At 36.8% G+C, this 17,728-nt stretch overlaps 1 protein-coding gene across 3 annotated transcripts in view; it reads right to left on the bottom strand.

The window, feature by feature from the left end:
• The window catches only part of NUP54 (nucleoporin 54), a 30,103-nt gene extending 13,420 nt beyond the window's left edge, over positions 1-16,683 (bottom strand). Inside the window, exons 1-8 of one of the 3 annotated variants that reach the window (XM_082463831.1) lie at positions 16,492-16,651; positions 15,631-15,792; positions 12,621-12,704; positions 12,015-12,164; positions 4,727-4,953; positions 2,937-3,124; positions 2,012-2,208; positions 296-350 (exon numbers count right to left, since the gene is read on the bottom strand). In XM_082463831.1, coding sequence (XP_082319957.1) covers positions 296-350; positions 2,012-2,208; positions 2,937-3,124; positions 4,727-4,953; positions 12,015-12,164; positions 12,621-12,704; positions 15,631-15,792; positions 16,492-16,558 — 1,130 coding nt within the window. In that variant the 5' untranslated portion in view covers positions 16,559-16,651. Of the gene's footprint in view, positions 1-295; positions 351-2,011; positions 2,209-2,936; positions 3,125-4,726; positions 4,954-12,014; positions 12,165-12,620; positions 12,705-15,630; positions 15,793-16,491 lie in introns of all 3 variants that reach the window. The other 2 variants (XM_082463829.1, XM_082463830.1) reach the window with 2 other exon arrangements.
• Positions 16,684-17,728: the final 1,045 nt, after the last annotated feature.

Raw genomic sequence — 17,728 nt, 5'->3', positions numbered from 1 at the left:
ACAATGTTACACCACAGAGATTTCATCTAACCTCCTTATTTTACGAATGAGGAAATACAGTTTGGTCAAAAACTGCATTACTAAATGCAGATATATAATTAGGGCACTAGTACTCAGATTTTAATGTTTTCACCACACTATGCTGCTTTACCATAATCAACATTCTTTAAAAAGCAATGAAAAGGAAAATAAACTCACCTCGAATGTAAGAACTGTAGTTAACAGCTTGCATTTGTTTGCTTCCCTGGTAGTAAATATTAGTTCTTATATGAAAGCAAGATGAAGATACACTTACTTTTCAGAATCAGGGTTATCCACCTTGGCTTGTTCCCAGATAATTGGATCAACACCTACCACAAAGAAGAAATATTTTTTCTAAAAGGAACTATTTTCCATTTTTATAATATTTGTATGGGAAAAGCCCTGCTAAAGTAAGACACAAAACCTAGAAGCTGTAATGAAAAATGATTGTCAAATATGACCACAACAACAAAAAATTGTAAGATAAAGCTAAAAAAAAAAAGTGACTTGAAAGCACATATCTATAACCTATAGGGTAATAGATTAACCTCCAGAATATAGAAAGAGCTCTTCTAAATCAGAAAGACAAAAAATTTAATAGAAAATGGGCAAACGACATGAATAGGTAATTCACAAAAATTATAAACACGGGACTAATAAACATACAAAAAGCTGGTCAACTTTAGTAGTTATCAGGGAAATGCAAATGAAAATAAGTATTAATTTTTTGCCATCAGAGTGGCAAAATTAAAGACAGATAATCTCCATTGTTGGCAAAAATAGAGCAGAATGAGAAAATATTAGAAAAATTTAAAATATGAGGAGAAGTAACACATTCCTGTTATGAATGTAAATGGTAGAACCTCCCCTGGAGAGCCATTTGGCAGGTCCAACAATATGTTAAGTACAGTCATCCCTCTGGTATCCACAGAGGATAGGGTTGAGGCCCACCCCACTCCTTGGGGATGCTCAAGTCCCTTGTAAAAAATAGCGTAGTATTTGCATATAATCTACACCCATCCTACCATACACTTTAAATCATTTGTAGGTTACTTACAATATCTAATACAATGTAAATGCTTTGTAAATAGCTGCCAAGGCGCAGCAATTCAAATTTTGTTTTTTCGAACTTCCTAAGATCTTTTTTCTCCTATTTTGGAGCTGTGGTTAGTTGAATGTGCAAATGCAGAACCTACAGATGTGGAACTCCCATATACAGAGGGCTGACTGTACACATAATCTTGACTCAAAAATTTCAGTACCAGAGATTATTCTAAAAAAATACATGCCTATGTGTTCTAAGACATATTTACAAGGATGTTAATTGCTGCATAGTTTATAATAGTAAAAGGTAGAAACAACCTAGAGGTTAAATTCAGTAAGGTACATCCACAGTATTCCACGCAGCTTTTAAAAAGAATAAGATTTATGTACTGACATGGAAAATACTAAGAAATACTATAAGTCAAAAGGCAGGTTGCAGTAAATGTATAGTGCAGAATACTTTTTTCAAGGACTTAGTATACATATGCTTACATTAAAATTACAGATAAAGGATTAATAAAGTTCAATAAATTATTGATAATAGTTACTTCTATGGAAGAGAGGTAAAGATCCATCACACAGTCAATCTAGAAACTTTTATGGTGAGAACACATTCAGGTTTTACTTGAATACTTAGTTAAAATAAGAGATAAGCTAAACAAAAATAAAATACTAAGATTACATTATCTTTGGGTAGATGGAGTATGGACTATTTTTCTTTAGTTCATCATTGCCCAAATTTCTAACAAACATATTAGCTATATAATAGAAAAAACTAAATGAATGAATACAATAAAAACATTCAAAACTGTGTCCCAAATAAGCAGACACAATAAGCTGACACTGGTGTTATTAATATTAATAACCAAGCAACACCTCCCAAAATAGAGGAGGCATGTATTTCTGAATTTTTCATTTCCTCAACTCTATGACTCTGGAAACATACCAGCGGGAGGATTCTGTAAAAGCTGTTTGATCTGTGCAGGAGAAAGTTCTGTTCTAGTCATAGAAAGGGTTACACAAAGTTGCTGCAACTGTGTTCTTATATTGGTTTGTTCAAAATGGGCATATAGTGTTGTAGCTGGAACTCTTCTTGAAGTACCATTTGGAGAACGCTCAACAACATAAATGACAACTTCTGTCCTGGGGGAAAGATAACCAAGTTATAAAATATGGAGCATATAACAGCCACAAATATCAATGCAGCATGTGATTTTAGAAGGGTGCTAGCTGAATTCAGAAGCACCCTTCTAAATTAAAGGGTGCTAAATAAAGTTAAAATGAGGTAAGCAAGTAAGATATTATCTATAAAAGGTATGCTTAGCTGCAAAGTCCTATGTAAATGTTATTTTTTTTTCCCCAAAATTGAGAAGTACTTTGGAGATTCTGTTGAAGTTTATGGGTTGCTTCATTGCAATTTAGTCCAAAAAGTAAAATCTGATTTCAGTTATTATATCTCACTGATAACAGTAATTCTTCTAACCCAAGATATCCTAAAGCAAATGTCTTGACACTAAGCATGATAATTATACATAGGACAAGGGAAGTTAATCACATTTATCCATGAGTGAACATGTACAGTAATCAGTTAAAACATTCCAATGTCTTTGTGGCCCCTAATTTGCACACAGCCATAATTAAGTTTCCTCCTGTTTCTGAATGAGAAATCTAAGAAATTATTAGCATCTAATAAGAAACCCAAGATTAAGAAAAAAGCTTTTAAACAAATGCTTCTATAAATACTGAAGAATCACTAGCTGAGAAAGATTCTGCTTTGAGATTTAATTTGTGCTTTAGCAACAAAAACACTGTTGATCACTCTCTTTGGACCAGGCACACAGAAATATACAGTATATTTAATGTATACTTACTGATCATCTGGCAATGTTTTAACACCCTCTACATTTACAGTAAGGGTCTGGTTTCCTCCCAAAACTTTATGCAATGATTCTACCAATTGCTGTTGCTGGCTTCGAATATCTGTTTCTTTTTTGTTGAAAACTAAAACCACTAGCCCATCTTCATCTTTATTATTGGGCATACAACTATAACCTACTGCCTGTGGAATGACAAAACAAACAATATCAAAAACATGTACAGATCTCAAATCACGTGTTTAATATTAACAGCTTAACATCTGCTAAAACAGGGAAAACAGCTTAATGTCTGGTAATGAAGGGAATATGTAATGATTCTTTCCACAACTCTGTGCCCTAGAAGGTCACACAATTATAAAGAGAAACTTTCTAACCCAAGAATAACATAAACTTAGAGAGTGAAATTAAAATTTCCTCTTCCACAGAGTAACTAAATAGCTTTCTCCTCTGAAAAACTTTGATATCCATCATCGTTGGGTGTTTCCGAACACTGTGGAAACAACTCTGCATGCCATAAAAATGACTGCAAAAGTCATCGACCAAAATGTAATTTACTTTATTATATATCTGACTCATGGAATCTTAAGTGAAGTTTATATAAAGATATATAAAGAAATGTTTACCAAATAAATACTTTTAAAGTACCATAATAACACTGTCAACTTATAAATGCTATAAACAACGCCTACATTATTTTATGGTTTCATGTAATATAAAACTTTATGAAACAGGTTAGTTTTTTACATATATTAAATGACAAACTATACCTTCCTGAAGAATTACTCTTTTAGACAGAAGCCTTTTTTCTCTTTTGTCACCACTTATAATGCAATTTTTTAAAAAGAATTTAAATTCACTCTGTATTAGTTCATTATGCATTTTACCATATGTATGTTAATATATCAATTAAAAAAAGAAAAAAATTAAATTGTCATATTCAACCTATGTCTACTATATACCTCTTAGTCACTACACAAAAGTATTAAAATTTCAACTATATACACTCAAAAGATATACTTTCTTTTTGTAGAGTGATGAGATAAACAGGTTCCCTAACAAGATAGGTTGGTCACTTTCTGTTGTTTAACCATGTTCAAGGGTCTGATCCTCAGCCTTGCAACTCCAAACACCAGCCTATGTACACATTGATGAGGTTTAAGAGACTGACATAGGCCAACAAAACTTAAAAGAGGCTGACGTATAAACTGGATTGAAATACGTTAATTTTTTATGAAAGATACATCACCAAGTTGACCTAAATCTCACTGGCTGATAAGTAGAATCTCTGCGAAGTTAAATTCAAATGAGAAGGTTGTTTGGTAGGCATGGAATCACAGCAAGGAAAACATACTATGTTGTCGGAGTCCTGGCTTTGGCGTCAGCTATGATGACAGCAGTATACACGCCAAGCAGAAGAGGTACTCCGGTCTGCTGGTTAGGGTGTACTTTCCAGGACAATGTTAGACGAAAACCACTAAATTCTAGTTTTGGGTCTCCCCTTTATGGGTGCCAAGAAGACCATTTCCCCTCTGTTAACATTTTTTCCTGCTATAAATTACACTCTAGTCACACCTTCCTTCAGTCATATTCTAGTCATCTCAATCACACATATGTAAGAAATCACTTCAATTTTATAGTTTCTGTACTTTTAAAACGAAAGTGTTATTGTACCATGTTTAAGGAGTACTAAAAAACCAAACAATTGTTTTCATAGTATTATTTTAATCCAAATATCACATTTTCTCATACACTCTTCAAGTGAAGATCAAAAGCAGTATTAATACCTTAAAACGGCAAAATGGGTTTTCTTGTGTGAATTCCACTGGTGGAATGTTACTGTTGAAATATCCTTTTCCTGTTCCCCAAAAGGCCTGTAGTTGATTCCATTTTGCCAAAATAGCATCTCTCTCATCTCCCAGCAGTGTTGGAGCAGAAAGAGCACTTGCAGTATTTATCAGTTGGTTGGACTGGGCAGGAGCTTGTGTAGGCTGGCTGAAGAGACCACCTAATGCTAAAAATGTACCCCAAAATTAGTTTTTTAAAAAAAGAATCAATCAATTCAGGTCCTAGATATGGTAAGAATAATATCCCCCGCCCCAAGAGATCCACATATTAATCCCCAGAACCTGTAAATATGTTACCTTGCACAGCAAAAGGGACTTCGCAGATGTGATTAAATTAACTAAACTGAGATTATCCTGGATTATCAGAGTGGGTTCAACATAATATAAGGGCTCTTTAAAAGGGAAGAGGGAGGTCAGAGTCAAAGTGAGATTTGAAGATGCTGTGCTGCTGGCTTTGAAGATGGAGGAAGGAGCTATAAGCTAAGAAATGGAGACTCTAGAAGCTGGACAAGGCAAGGGGATGGATTCTCCCCAGAGCCCCCAGAAGTAACGCAGTCCTATTAACACCTTGATTTTAGCTCAGTGAAATTTAGTTCTGGATTTCTGATCTCCAGAACTGTAAGGTAATATGTTTTAAGTCACTAAGTTTGTGATGCTTTGTTATGGCAATAATAGGAAAGTAATATACCAGAACAATCCTTATAATGTTAAACTTGCATTTCTGATATCATCTTAATACAAATAATTCCATTAAACACAATTTAGATCCATGATATTAATATTAGACCCACACCGAAAAAAGGGTAAAGTCCGTGAAGTTGCAGAATTGTTTTTTTAAACAACCTTTACTACTGTTATATTTGTATAATATATACAAATTGGAGGATACAAAATAAGCCAAAAGAATCATTATATCAATGTTATATCAATATCAGCTTAATAAACAATTTCCTTCTCTTAGTGCAAAGAAATATATAGTAAAAAAAACAACAAATGGGCAAATCCTAAGCTAAAGCTTTAGCTGGCTGTGTAACTTTGGACAAGTTACTTACTCTGTGTTAAAATTTCTCCAATAGAAAGAAGGGCTGAGTTGTTAGATCAGACCAGTATTTCCAAAGTGCTAGATAAGCAAATAACCTTGGTACATGAAATTATTTTGTCAAGCAACAGTTGAGTCACCAGATGGACGAAATCATATGACAAAAACTTCTCTTTTAATTATCTGATTATATATATTTTTAAAGTCTCAGTTTGGTGCTAGTATGCCTTTAATGCCTCGTGTCATCACTTATCTCACTTTTTAACAAAGGGGAGAACAAATCTAAAACTAGGAGTTTAAAGCAAAGGTATCTAGCTAGAATTTATTAACACTATTATATTTTCTGTGGACTTAAGTTCAATTATTGTTTCTTTATAAAGAAACAATAGCTATAGCAAGTGATACTGGTTTTCCATTTATAGCAGTAGTTTGGATTTTCCTTTCAAAATAAACATATTTAATGTTTAAAAGTAAATTGATTTAAAGAAAATTCTCTAATAATAATACAAATGGTATGTAGATAAAAGAAAAATCATGAATACCAAAATGACCTGAATTTTAGGACCACTATATTAGATGATATTTAAGTTTTCTTTCAGCTTTAAAGATTGCAAGTACCACAAGGCCAATGGGGCTTCTACAGGGCTAGAGAGGGGCTGCTGTTACCCTCAACGTGAGAATTATTAATTCCCAAATGGGCATTTATGAAAATGGTAAAGAAGTGGATTAGAAGCCAGAAGACTTGAATCCTGATTTGCTATATGCTCACTTTGGAGCTTCCAACAAGAAATTCCTAGGTTTTATCTTCCTAAACTTTTAAATAAGATTAACAAACTATCATCTATACTAATTTACACTTCACACTAGAGTCCAACCACACTAGTCTACTCAGAGCTCACTAGCTGGAAGGCATTTGAGAAACGCAAATAACAAAATGCAACAGATGCTTTTAAAGCCTTAGCATATTAGATTTCTCACACCTTTCTACCTTCTCAGGCCCTCATGCTGTTGATTATTCATTCCTTCAATCCTCAGAGAAAATCTTCAACTTTCACTGAATACACATCCTTCTTGAAAAACTCTTCTCTCTTAGATTTCCTGACGATACAGTCTCTCCTGGTTTTATATATCATACATATATACATACATGCATATTTTCATTCATTCATTCACCATGCATTCATTCAACAAATATTTACTGAGTACCCCCTAAGTGTCAGACATAGAGGCAAACACTAAGGATACCATGGTAAACAAGACTGGTTCTTTAAACAAACTGAGCATATCAAACAAATATTAACAGTTGTGATAAGTGCCTCGAAGTAGAGGCTCTGAGAGTCCTAAATGAGGAAGCTAATCAAGCTTGGGGCAGGAGGGTTAAGAGAAGGCTGTCGCATAAGAACTTCAGCTAAGGTCTAAAGGAAGTAGTCAGCCAGGCCATGGGGTAGCGTCAAAGAAGAACAGCATGTGCAAAATCTCTGTGTCAAAGAGGAGGGGAAGATAAGCTGGCAAAAGGAATATGGAGTACTAAACAATAGGGTAAGAGAAAAAAAAGACCAGACTATCACTGAAGTTGAGGGCTCACATTGGCCAAAAATGTGACAATTTGAGCATCAAAAAGAATAATGAATGCCTCCAACTCAAACACATTCAATTTATTAAATCTCATGCATTCAAAATGATAATTTTTAAAATTAAAAATTAAAAATTCAGAAAAATCTCAACACCTTGGACACCATTGGAAATAATCAGGCCACCAACAACTTCTTACAAAAACTGTCAGTTAAAAAGAAAGAATTTATCTTGCCTTTCCTATACAGATTCCATTTCAGGGTGACCAAGCAGTCTTGGGGGGATGCAGAAAAACTCCTTTTACAGAAGAAGACTTTCAGTGCAGAAGAGAAGGCAGAATTAGAAAATCACTAACTCCTAATATTGCAACTCCTAATAAAATAACGGATTGAGGCAATGACCATCAATGAATGAAACCATTAGGTTAAAGACTGATGGGGAACTTTACAAGACAGACTGGCTCTCACCACCCGAACCCAATGATCTATCTTAGCATCTCTAAAAGAGATGGCCTCATAATACGATACAATAGGAAGCACACAGCACCACCCGCAAAGTATTCATGACAAAAAGTCAAACTTAAATCTAATAAAGTACCTAAAGCTAACTTCATTTACCAGAAATATGGGGCATAAAGTCAAATGATTCTACAAGGAAACAAACAAATCTAGATTGGGGGATATTTCACAGGACAACTGGTCCAGTTTCTGTAACAATTCATGAGTGGGGTAAAAAAAAACCCAAACAGGGAATTCTCTATACTAAAAAGAAGCTTAAGAGACATAATGTGTGGACCTTGTTTAGATCATGATTCAAATAAACCAACTGAAGAAAACTTTACTGAGACATATGGGGAAATCTGATTAAGGATGATACCAAGGAATTAGTAATTGTGAGTTGGAATGACTCCATGTTTTTAAAGAGAGAAGCATAGTAAAGCAGTAAAGTAAGGGTGAAATGACATGTTTGGGATTTGCTTTAAAGTACTGACACTTCAGCAATTCAAAAAAAAAAGGAGGGGGGAGGAAGGAGGATATAGATAAAACAAATGTGGCAAATTCTGACTTTTGTTGAATCTATTTGGTAGAACGTGGGGTCATTTTACTATTTTTGTGTTAGAATTTTTCACAATTAAAGAACAGCAGATGTTCATTGTATTTGAGATAATTAATGACCATAACTATTTGACTGGGTAAAGAAAGTAGAAAACAGATTAGTGTGGGCTAAGAGGTAACAGAAGACAGCAGCAGGGGATCCCATTCTTCTATATCTATTTCAAGTAGTTTATGAAGGGGAGAAGAGAGTGATAGCAAGAGATAACTGAAGTGAGATGTGAAATTAAAGTAGTTTTATTTTTTTGTTTCTGTTTTAAGAAAAAAGAAACTTCAGACGTTTAAATGTGAATGAGAATAATCCTGGGATAGAGAAGCTGAAGACTTTGTTTTTGGTGGGGGATGAGAGGTGGAATGGGGTGGGGGTCTGCTGGGAAAAATAATCAACAGCACAAGGAGCTCCAGAAGGTGGGAGGATATGAGATCCAGAGCACAGGCGAAAAGAGAAGAGGATGGGTTACAGGGGTAGGTAGATAAATAAGATTCGGTAGTGGGCAACTGAAGGAATTACAATGAGGCATTCTATTTTCTCTTTGAAGCAGAGGTCAAGGCCATCTACTAAAAGTGAGAACAGAGAACTTTGAGATTTGAAGAGAATAAAGGTTTAAAATAACTTACAGAAAGTGGGAGAAAATTTGAAAATAGAAACTTCACAGGATTACCAGGCAATGTTGAGGCCCCAACTTGGGTTGGTGATTAAGAATTTAGAGATTCAATCTTCTGTACTGTATGATTTTCTCAAGCAGTATCTAGACAGACAGTTGGGCTTACACAGGCTTGGGGTTGTTTTTTCCAGCGGACATGATACAAGGATAAGGAAGTTTAGCATACTGGCAAGAGTGACTGAAATGGAAGGACAAGGGCTCTAAGCTAATTAGAAAGGACAGTGAGACAGGAAGGAGCTGACGGAAGAGTAGAAAGTGTCAGTGCTCTAAGATCCTAATGAGGTCTAAGAACAGCTATGTTGGAAGTGGTTGAAAAGGCAGGCTAAAAGAGCAATAGGTTGTGGGATGTTTGATTATGGATTATTATTGATGATTGGAATTAGATTATTGATTGATTATGGAATTAGAACAGTTTCAGATGTTGCCAAAGTCCAAGGTAAGAATTGTGGCTAAAGTGAAATGGAAAAGGTCTTTGGAATAAAAGGTAGATGGTATGGCTGTCTGAGTACATAGCCATGTGAATGCTAACATAACCCAGATTGAGAGCACAAGTTGGAAAGAAAAGTGGGACTCAGAGCCAGCTGCCAAAGTGTTCAATGCCCAGGAAATCAGCAGATAACAGAGATCAGACACATCAGAGGTGGTGTAACCAGACAGCAAGCACCTCATGCAAGCCAGAGTTTTTAAAAATGAGGCAAAAACTCCACAATCTTTGCAGATTAAAGTCAAACTCCTTTCAACAGCAGGTCCCAAATTCATCACGCCATGTCATGCATTCGTGCCTTTGTCACTGTTATTCCCTCTGCCTGGAATACCCTTTTCTGATTTTATCCAACTGGCTAATTCCCTTAAGATTCAACTCTTCCTCTACATTCCAAAGCACCTTGTATGGGTCTAATTTAGTGCTTTCACACATATATATTTTTTATAATTGAATGTTTATTATTCTATCTAATTGGATGTTTGTTATTCTATCTCCTTATAGACTATGAGCAACCTTATATACCCAGTACATATACCTTATATACACAGTGCCTGACATAAAACATACACTCAGCAGAATGAGCCCTTTTCATTCTGAAAATGAACAGCACCAGATTCAAATTCCCATTTTTCCTAACAAGAGTAAGCACAACTATAACTTATAGTTGAAGAGACTTTATGTCAAGAAACAAAGAAAAAACTTCTTTTCCTTTCTTTTCCTTAACTACTTGGATTTCCATCAAACTTTGTATTGTTGCAGGAGGACAGTAAGAAAGATATAATTGTTACACTAGAAAGAATAATTCTATTATCTTCATCCTATTGGTTAGATAATTATTGAAATTCATTTTTAATACGTTACTAATCTTCAATGACTGAGTAGGATGAATTTCAGCCAATCAATCAACTTACCTAAGAAAAATGAAACAAAAGTGATTTTAAGAGGTAGCAAACTATGCAAAAGCAAAAGGAGCATTACAAAGGAAGTCAAGGAACTTGAATTTATGTTCCTATACTACATCTTGGAAGATATATGGAAAAGTCACAATTTTCTCAGTTACCTCTCTTCACCTATAAAATGGAGGTAACAAGAGTTCTATTTCATAGAGTTCTTGTGATAATTAAATAAACTAATCCATACAAGATAACCCTGCAACATACTGCCACACCAGCTAGTAAGGAAGCTATCAAAGACTAATTCTACACTTCTCTGAAAGGACCTGGGAACCAACCTGAAGAGGCTTACACTGGCCAAAGATGGAACAATTTAAACATCAATATGGAAAACTGCAATGGACTGAAAAATATCAAATAATTTAAATACTTGAGTTCCTGACATAAAAAAAAAAATTGGTTACCTTTGGAGAATGATAAGGAACCAACTCTTTATTTTGAAAGCTAAGAATAAAGGGAAAGAATCAACCAAATAGTGGATGAGGTAGTTTCTCTTTATAGAAGTATTTCAACAAATAAATGACAAAGGAATCAGATGGTTGGAATAATACCATTTTACAACCCCTAATGAATTAATGGATCTAGGTAATGATCACCAATGGCTGCTGCTAACATCACAAAAAATAGAATCAGACATTATATGCCTCTTGATAAAAATACAACACTACTTATAAAGTAGTCTTGCAAACAAACAAAAAAACTGAACTATCAACATAAATAAGCCCCTAGATCCAACCTAATTTACAAGAAATACAGAGGACAAGGGATATGCTAAGTGTACAAAGGAATATGCTAACTATACAATAGGAATGCAATCAGTAAAGTTCTGACTGACAACCTCTACAAGACAAATGATCTGATTTCTTCAACAAATTGAAAAATAAATAAAAAAGAAAGAGCTAAAAGGGGAACTTACAGAGATTTAAGACAAATGAAACTAAACAATACAAGACAAAACCATAAAGAAAAGTAAGGAAGTGATCAACACAAAAGGCAAAACTATATTTCCTCTGATGGGGAAGTGACTAGGAGGGAAACGTGGAGGGCTTCTGAAGTGGCTGGCCAGGGTCCACCTCCTGACATGGGCAGTGGTTACAATGGCGTAATTCATGAAGCTGTAATTTTGTGCCGCTTTCTATATTTGTTATTTTTATCAACAACAACAAAAATTTTAAAGGAGTGATACTAAACACAGAGGCCTTATAGTCAGAATCATGCCAATGTGTCTTTTCCCCAGGTGCTATCATCATATATGAACACAAGAAGTAGCTTTTAGAATACTTTATAATTCCTCCAAAAAAAAAAAAAAAGATATCCACTAAAGTGTTTTGAACAGTGCACTCAACAATGTTGCCTACATTGTTACGGCTTCATATCTGAAAATGAAAACCTCTTATACTTACTAGTCTGTTGCTGCTGCTGCTGCTGTGTATGAAATCCTCCAAATCCAAGTCCAGTTCCCAAACCAGTACCTAAACCAGTACTAGTTCCAGCTGTTGTACCAAAGCCAGTGCCAAATCCAAAACCTTTGTTCTGAGCACCACCGAAGAGTCCTTTGAATGAAAAATTTTAATTGTTTAAGGTAAAAAAACAAGCTGACTTGTAGCTCATTTGCTTCTACAAATGATATAAGATGTCCTCTTGGGCTTCCCTGGTGGTGCAGTGGTTAAGAATCCACCTGCCAATGCAGGGGACACGGGTTTGAGCCCTGGTCCGGGAAGATCCCACGTGCCATGGAGCAACTAAGCCCGTGCACCACAACTACTGAGCCTGTACTCTAGAGCCCGCGAGCCACAACTACTGAGCCCACGTGCTACAACTACTGAAGCCCACGCACCTAGAGCCTGTGCTCTGCAACAAGAGAAGTCACCGCAATGAGAAGCCCGCACACAGCAACAAAGAGTAGCCCCAGCTCGCCACAACTAGAGAAAGCCTGCACGCAGCAACGAGGACCCAACACAGTCAAAAAAAATAAAATAAAAATTAAAAAAAAAAAGGTGTCCTCTCACCAGTAGTGCCCGGGTTAGCTGGAGCAGAAAAGCTGAACGCAGAACCTGCTGTTGTAGACGGCGTCCCAAATCCACTAAACCCACCTAATTAAAAAAGGATAAATAAAATAGCAAGGAAGAATCTTTTGTATACATATGAGGTAATTTCCTTTTCAAATTACATGATAAGCAATTGCTCCATATAAAGACAAAATATATTGGTCTAACTTTTCCTTTCTCTACTTCAAGGTCAATTTTTAAAAAACTATACTACTAATCAAGAAGTCAGTATGTTGCAAGAAATGAGCTACTAAGTATTTAAAGTAGAAATACCACAATGCAATATATACCCTTCAACTAAAGAGGTGATTAAGCTACAGCTGAGTAAACATGTTAATAAGCCTATTGCCATAGTGTTAAGGCTAAAATAGACTGTGTACTTTTATAGCAGGGGTTGCAAATTCAAATGCCTACAAGATACAGGCTGATAACATTCATGAATGAAATAGACTAGGTGTTTACTGACTGCCAGAATGGATCAGTGTGAACAGTTTTTTTTAAATGGCAGCAGTTCCTAAATTCCAGCAAATTACTGCTGCAGGAGAATGGTAGTTTAGTAGTGTTGAATATTCCCATTTCTCCCGAGAAACAGAAAATCTAGATTTTCTGTGTGAAATTTACACAATTTTAAACGTGAAGTCAATTGATTTTTTTGTAACTAATTCAAATATTTTTACAACAGTGTGACAAACAGATCATACTGGCAGACTGTGCTGCCAGTTTGCAACCCTGGCTTCAGTGAATTAATTTATACTCTACTTTAGCTTATATTTCTACTTAGTCTCCATCAAGACTGAGCAACTTTTCAAATGAAACATACCAATATACTGACTCTTATATTGGTATGTAAACAAGAATGTGTTTCTTGAAGAGATAAGGGGAAAAAAAATCACAAGGCAACAGTGGCCCACAAGTAGAGCAGAGCTATCACCATGGCGCTCTGCGCCACAACACTGACAGATACACAAATTTCAGTTTTAGATAAATCTAGAGATGAAGTTAATCTTAACCATATCGAAGCTGACATATGAATGGAATGGAATGCTGGCCAATACACAATGGCTTTTTTCCCCTTACTGTCAGTCTTTACCTGATTACGAATGTGGTGTCAAAAAAGACTTTTAAGACAAATGTTTGAACCATTAGTGCTGAGTTATACTGCAGACTCTCTGGGATTCTAACTTTTAGTCTCATATATTTCTGGCATAAGAGACAGAGATTCATCAATATTGTAACATAAAAGATATAAGAAGGAAAAAAACCCAACCCACTGATAGTCATCATATGACTCTGACTTGGAAAATTACTCAAGAATAGACTACGTGTTGCATGCAGGCACAACCAAATACTCTATTTACTTGTAGGTTCTACTGCAGTACTGCAAACTATAAACATTTTGATAAAAATCACCTAAAGTACTGAACATTGTTCCTAATCTTTTTTCATTACTTCTAATTTTCACAGAAAAACTAAGATATATTCTGAATTGGCTATACAATAAAAACATTGGTATCTTAACATGCTTCATAATATGAAAATGTTTATTAGTAAAAATGGATCTGCAAGGATATAAAATAAAAAAGTAAACAAGAATTTCAATCAGCCTTTTGAAGTTGATGAACATACATAAACATACATAAAAGTAGTTAAAACAGTTATATTATCACAACTCAAAACTTCACAGTGATAACTCCAAATGAACATGAAATCAAGCAAATACCAACAGGTTTATTTATTACTGTTGAATTATGAGCTGGGTGGGTTTGTTCGGAAACACAAACTTCAAAATAATGTTTCTGTTTTACCCAGTGCCAATTTTAAGCAAACATGGAAAAGTAAACATACCAAACAACAGTGATATGTGATCACTTTAAATATACCTTAGTGATAATGGATTGTTTAATCTTTGGAATTTCAAGTATTCTTCAAAACGTTTTCAAATCAGATTGCCAAGGTCATATTCACACTGCAGTAACAAGTAACTGCACAAAATGCCAGACTTCCCAAATATGTCGTAGGGAATAAATCATGCTTACCAAATGCATATAATTGGCATGGGCATAAGTGGCATATGTAAGAGAATATGAATAATAAATTCATATACGAGCAGCTGAGGAACAAGGCTTTTCTATAGGGTCACTGTATGCAAGGTACACATAGACCTATTTTAAATTTATAAATATATATATATACACACACACACACACACACACGTTATAGTTTGTGTTTTGCAGAATTTCCAACGAGCTTCAAACAATCCATATAGATACCAGAATCTTCATAACTACCTTCTTGAGTACAAAGACGTCTAGCCTATCTTTTAGAAATTAATGCTATCTGACAATAAATTAAATTGCTCTCTCTGATCATTTCTCAAAAAATCCAGTAAAGAACTGGGGATTCTTTCTATAATTGCGTTATCTTATAGAAATGTATCCTAATCTGCTTAGTTGGCCAAAGAAACACATTATTATTATTGTACAGGTTAAAAAACAAGATAGGTTGCTGCTGTTCGTATAAGACTTGTTTCTCTCAGGAAACACAAGGACAATCAAATGAAATTCCAATGAAAGATGCAGGAAAAAATGGAAAAAAAATGACTGCAGGAGTCCAAGAATTCCAGGAAAATGGGCCTGACTGTTGAGCTTATACTTCGAAAGAGATATCTAATAATCTGGGAAATATATTCTACTCAAAATAAAAATCCATTCCAAATACTTATCACTTGGAAGGTATATTCTGTTCAATTAAATGCAAATTTAACAAAGGAACTTTATAACTTGCAAGACTTCCCCAAACCAAATCTTTTAAGAGAGTCAAAACTTGCTACAAATGTTTTTGATTCGACATTAGGAAAGGAATTTCCTTTCCTTGTTAGACAAGTCGCTGTTCTTTCCCAAACTCTGGAACCACAAAATATTCTTGGACTCCAGCTCCCAACATTCGTTACACAGACGACCCGCATATCTACCTGCACTTGCCAGACTGTTACCAAAATTGAACGGAGTCGCCGAGGTAGTAGAAACACCGAAATTCCCAATATTAAAGTTCACTGCAGGATTAGCAGTTAATCCGAAACCCCCAAAATTAAACCCACTGGCGGTGGAGTTGGCAGTCTCAAGCCCACCAAATCCTGATAGGCGTGTAGGCAAAGAAACAAACAGAATTTTAAAAGGGGGAGGGGGGAAGAAGAAAGAAGAAAAAGAAGAGAAAGCAAGGTAAAGATTAGAAGAGTTTGCAGGAGGTTTCAAAGAAGTGAACAAAGACAAACCCGGACTTCGCTCCAAACGAGTTAAGAAAGCCGCGGAGGCGGGGACGGGAAGAAGGAGCCGGAGCGTGTAGTCCCGCAGCAAGAACCGAAGGGGCCAGGGCCGAGGGAGCCGCAGAGCAGCGCCCAAGGCTCCCCAACCCTGTCCTCGCCGAGCCCAGCAGCGGGAACCAAGCGAGCGTTCGCGCCCGTCCCGGACGCTGAGGTGGGGAGGGGTGAGTAGGGTTGGGGAGGGAAGGATGGGTCTCCGGCAAAGGGTGAGAGGAGCCGCCTCCGGTCTCTCCGAGTCCGACTCCCGGGCGGCGGGAAACGAACCCTAGGAGGAGAGGGCCCTGCGGGGACCCACCCGCAGCGCGCGAGCTCTGGGTTGGGCCTCCATTCTCCCCGCGGCCTCCTCAGGAGCCGTCTCTGCCCGCTCTGCTGCCGCCCGCCCTTTTCCGAAGCCCCTAAAGTCTCCGCGCGGGCAGAAGACCCCAGGATCCCCAAGCCGAAGAGTCTCGGACCGAAGGGCTGGACCAAAGGCCTTCCCTCCTCCCCGGGAGAGGGTCCGGGGGACTCACTCACCCGCGGGGGCCGCGGTGGCTGCAGCTGTACCAGAGGTGCCCGAGGGAGCCCCAAAGTTGAAGGCCATGTCGCGGGAGCAGGGGACCAAGGTGCTGCTCCCGCGGCGCTCGGTGCACTCCGCTCTGCGATCCGCGGGGAAACCACTCCCGGATCTCGGCGTTCCGCCTCTTTTCTGGCCTAGCCTAAGAGGCCGGAACGCCTGAAAAGCGTAGGGGGTGGAGGATGGAGAGGGAACGCCCCCGGCAGGGCTCGCTTCCGGGGGCCTGTGGCTTCACGTGGTGTGGAGCGTCACAACCAATGTGAGATGCTGGGAAGCTCGCCGTGGCGTGCCGCCTGAGAGCCCTTAAAAACTGCTTTAGGGAGGCCCCTTGGGAAAGATGTGCAGCAGGCTGAATACCAGTGTCCAATGAAGACAGGGTAGGAAAGAAAGCTAAATCCTTGTTCTCCATAGTGGGGAGACAGTGGATAACACTAAAACTGAAAATTGACGAAGCAGCATGTCACTTAAAGTCATGGGGTAATGGTGGGGAAAAGAAGAAGAAAGAAAGAAAAAAGAAGGCTAAAAGAAGTGCCTCTGAGAATGATGTCCATTTAGGTTTTTGGTTTTTTGTTTTGTAGAATTCTTGGTAGAAACTTTGTAGAATTATTTGCTTCTTAAACCTATGTGCTTCTGTAACTTTAATAAAAATAAAAACAAAGTCATTGTGTCTATCGAAATTAAAATTGTCTTTGGACCTAGCAATGCTGCTTCTAGGAATTTATCTTGTAAATGATTTGGCAAAATTAATGGAATACAAGGTTATAGGTTACAGCATTATTTATAATAACAAATGATTGGGACCAGTGTTTTGCTTAAATAGTTGCATTCATACAAAGGAATACTATTCAGCCAAGTAAAGCTCTTTATGTACTGAAAAGACAGATCTCAAAGGTAAATTATATAAACAATTTAGAACACTGTATATGGTATGCTACAATTTGGATGGGAAAAAAAGAGGGCTAGAATATGTAATTACATATATTTATATGAAATATTCCTGGAAAGATACATTTTTAAAATGAGTAACATCGGTTGCCTCTGAGAAGATGAATTGGGTGGCAAGAAGATGGGTGGAGGAGGACTTTGCAGCATAAACCCCGTTTAGTTTTTGAAAATGTAAATGGGTTACCTACTCATACAATTAAATAATGCTAATAGTGGTCATCGCAGAAGTCTCAGTGAGAACGCTGATATGCG

Source organism: Balaenoptera physalus, assembly GCF_965194825.1.
Source record: "Balaenoptera physalus genome assembly, chromosome: 5".
NCBI lineage: Eukaryota > Metazoa > Chordata > Mammalia > Artiodactyla > Balaenopteridae > Balaenoptera > Balaenoptera physalus.
This window is presented reverse-complemented; position numbering and strand designations above follow the sequence as displayed.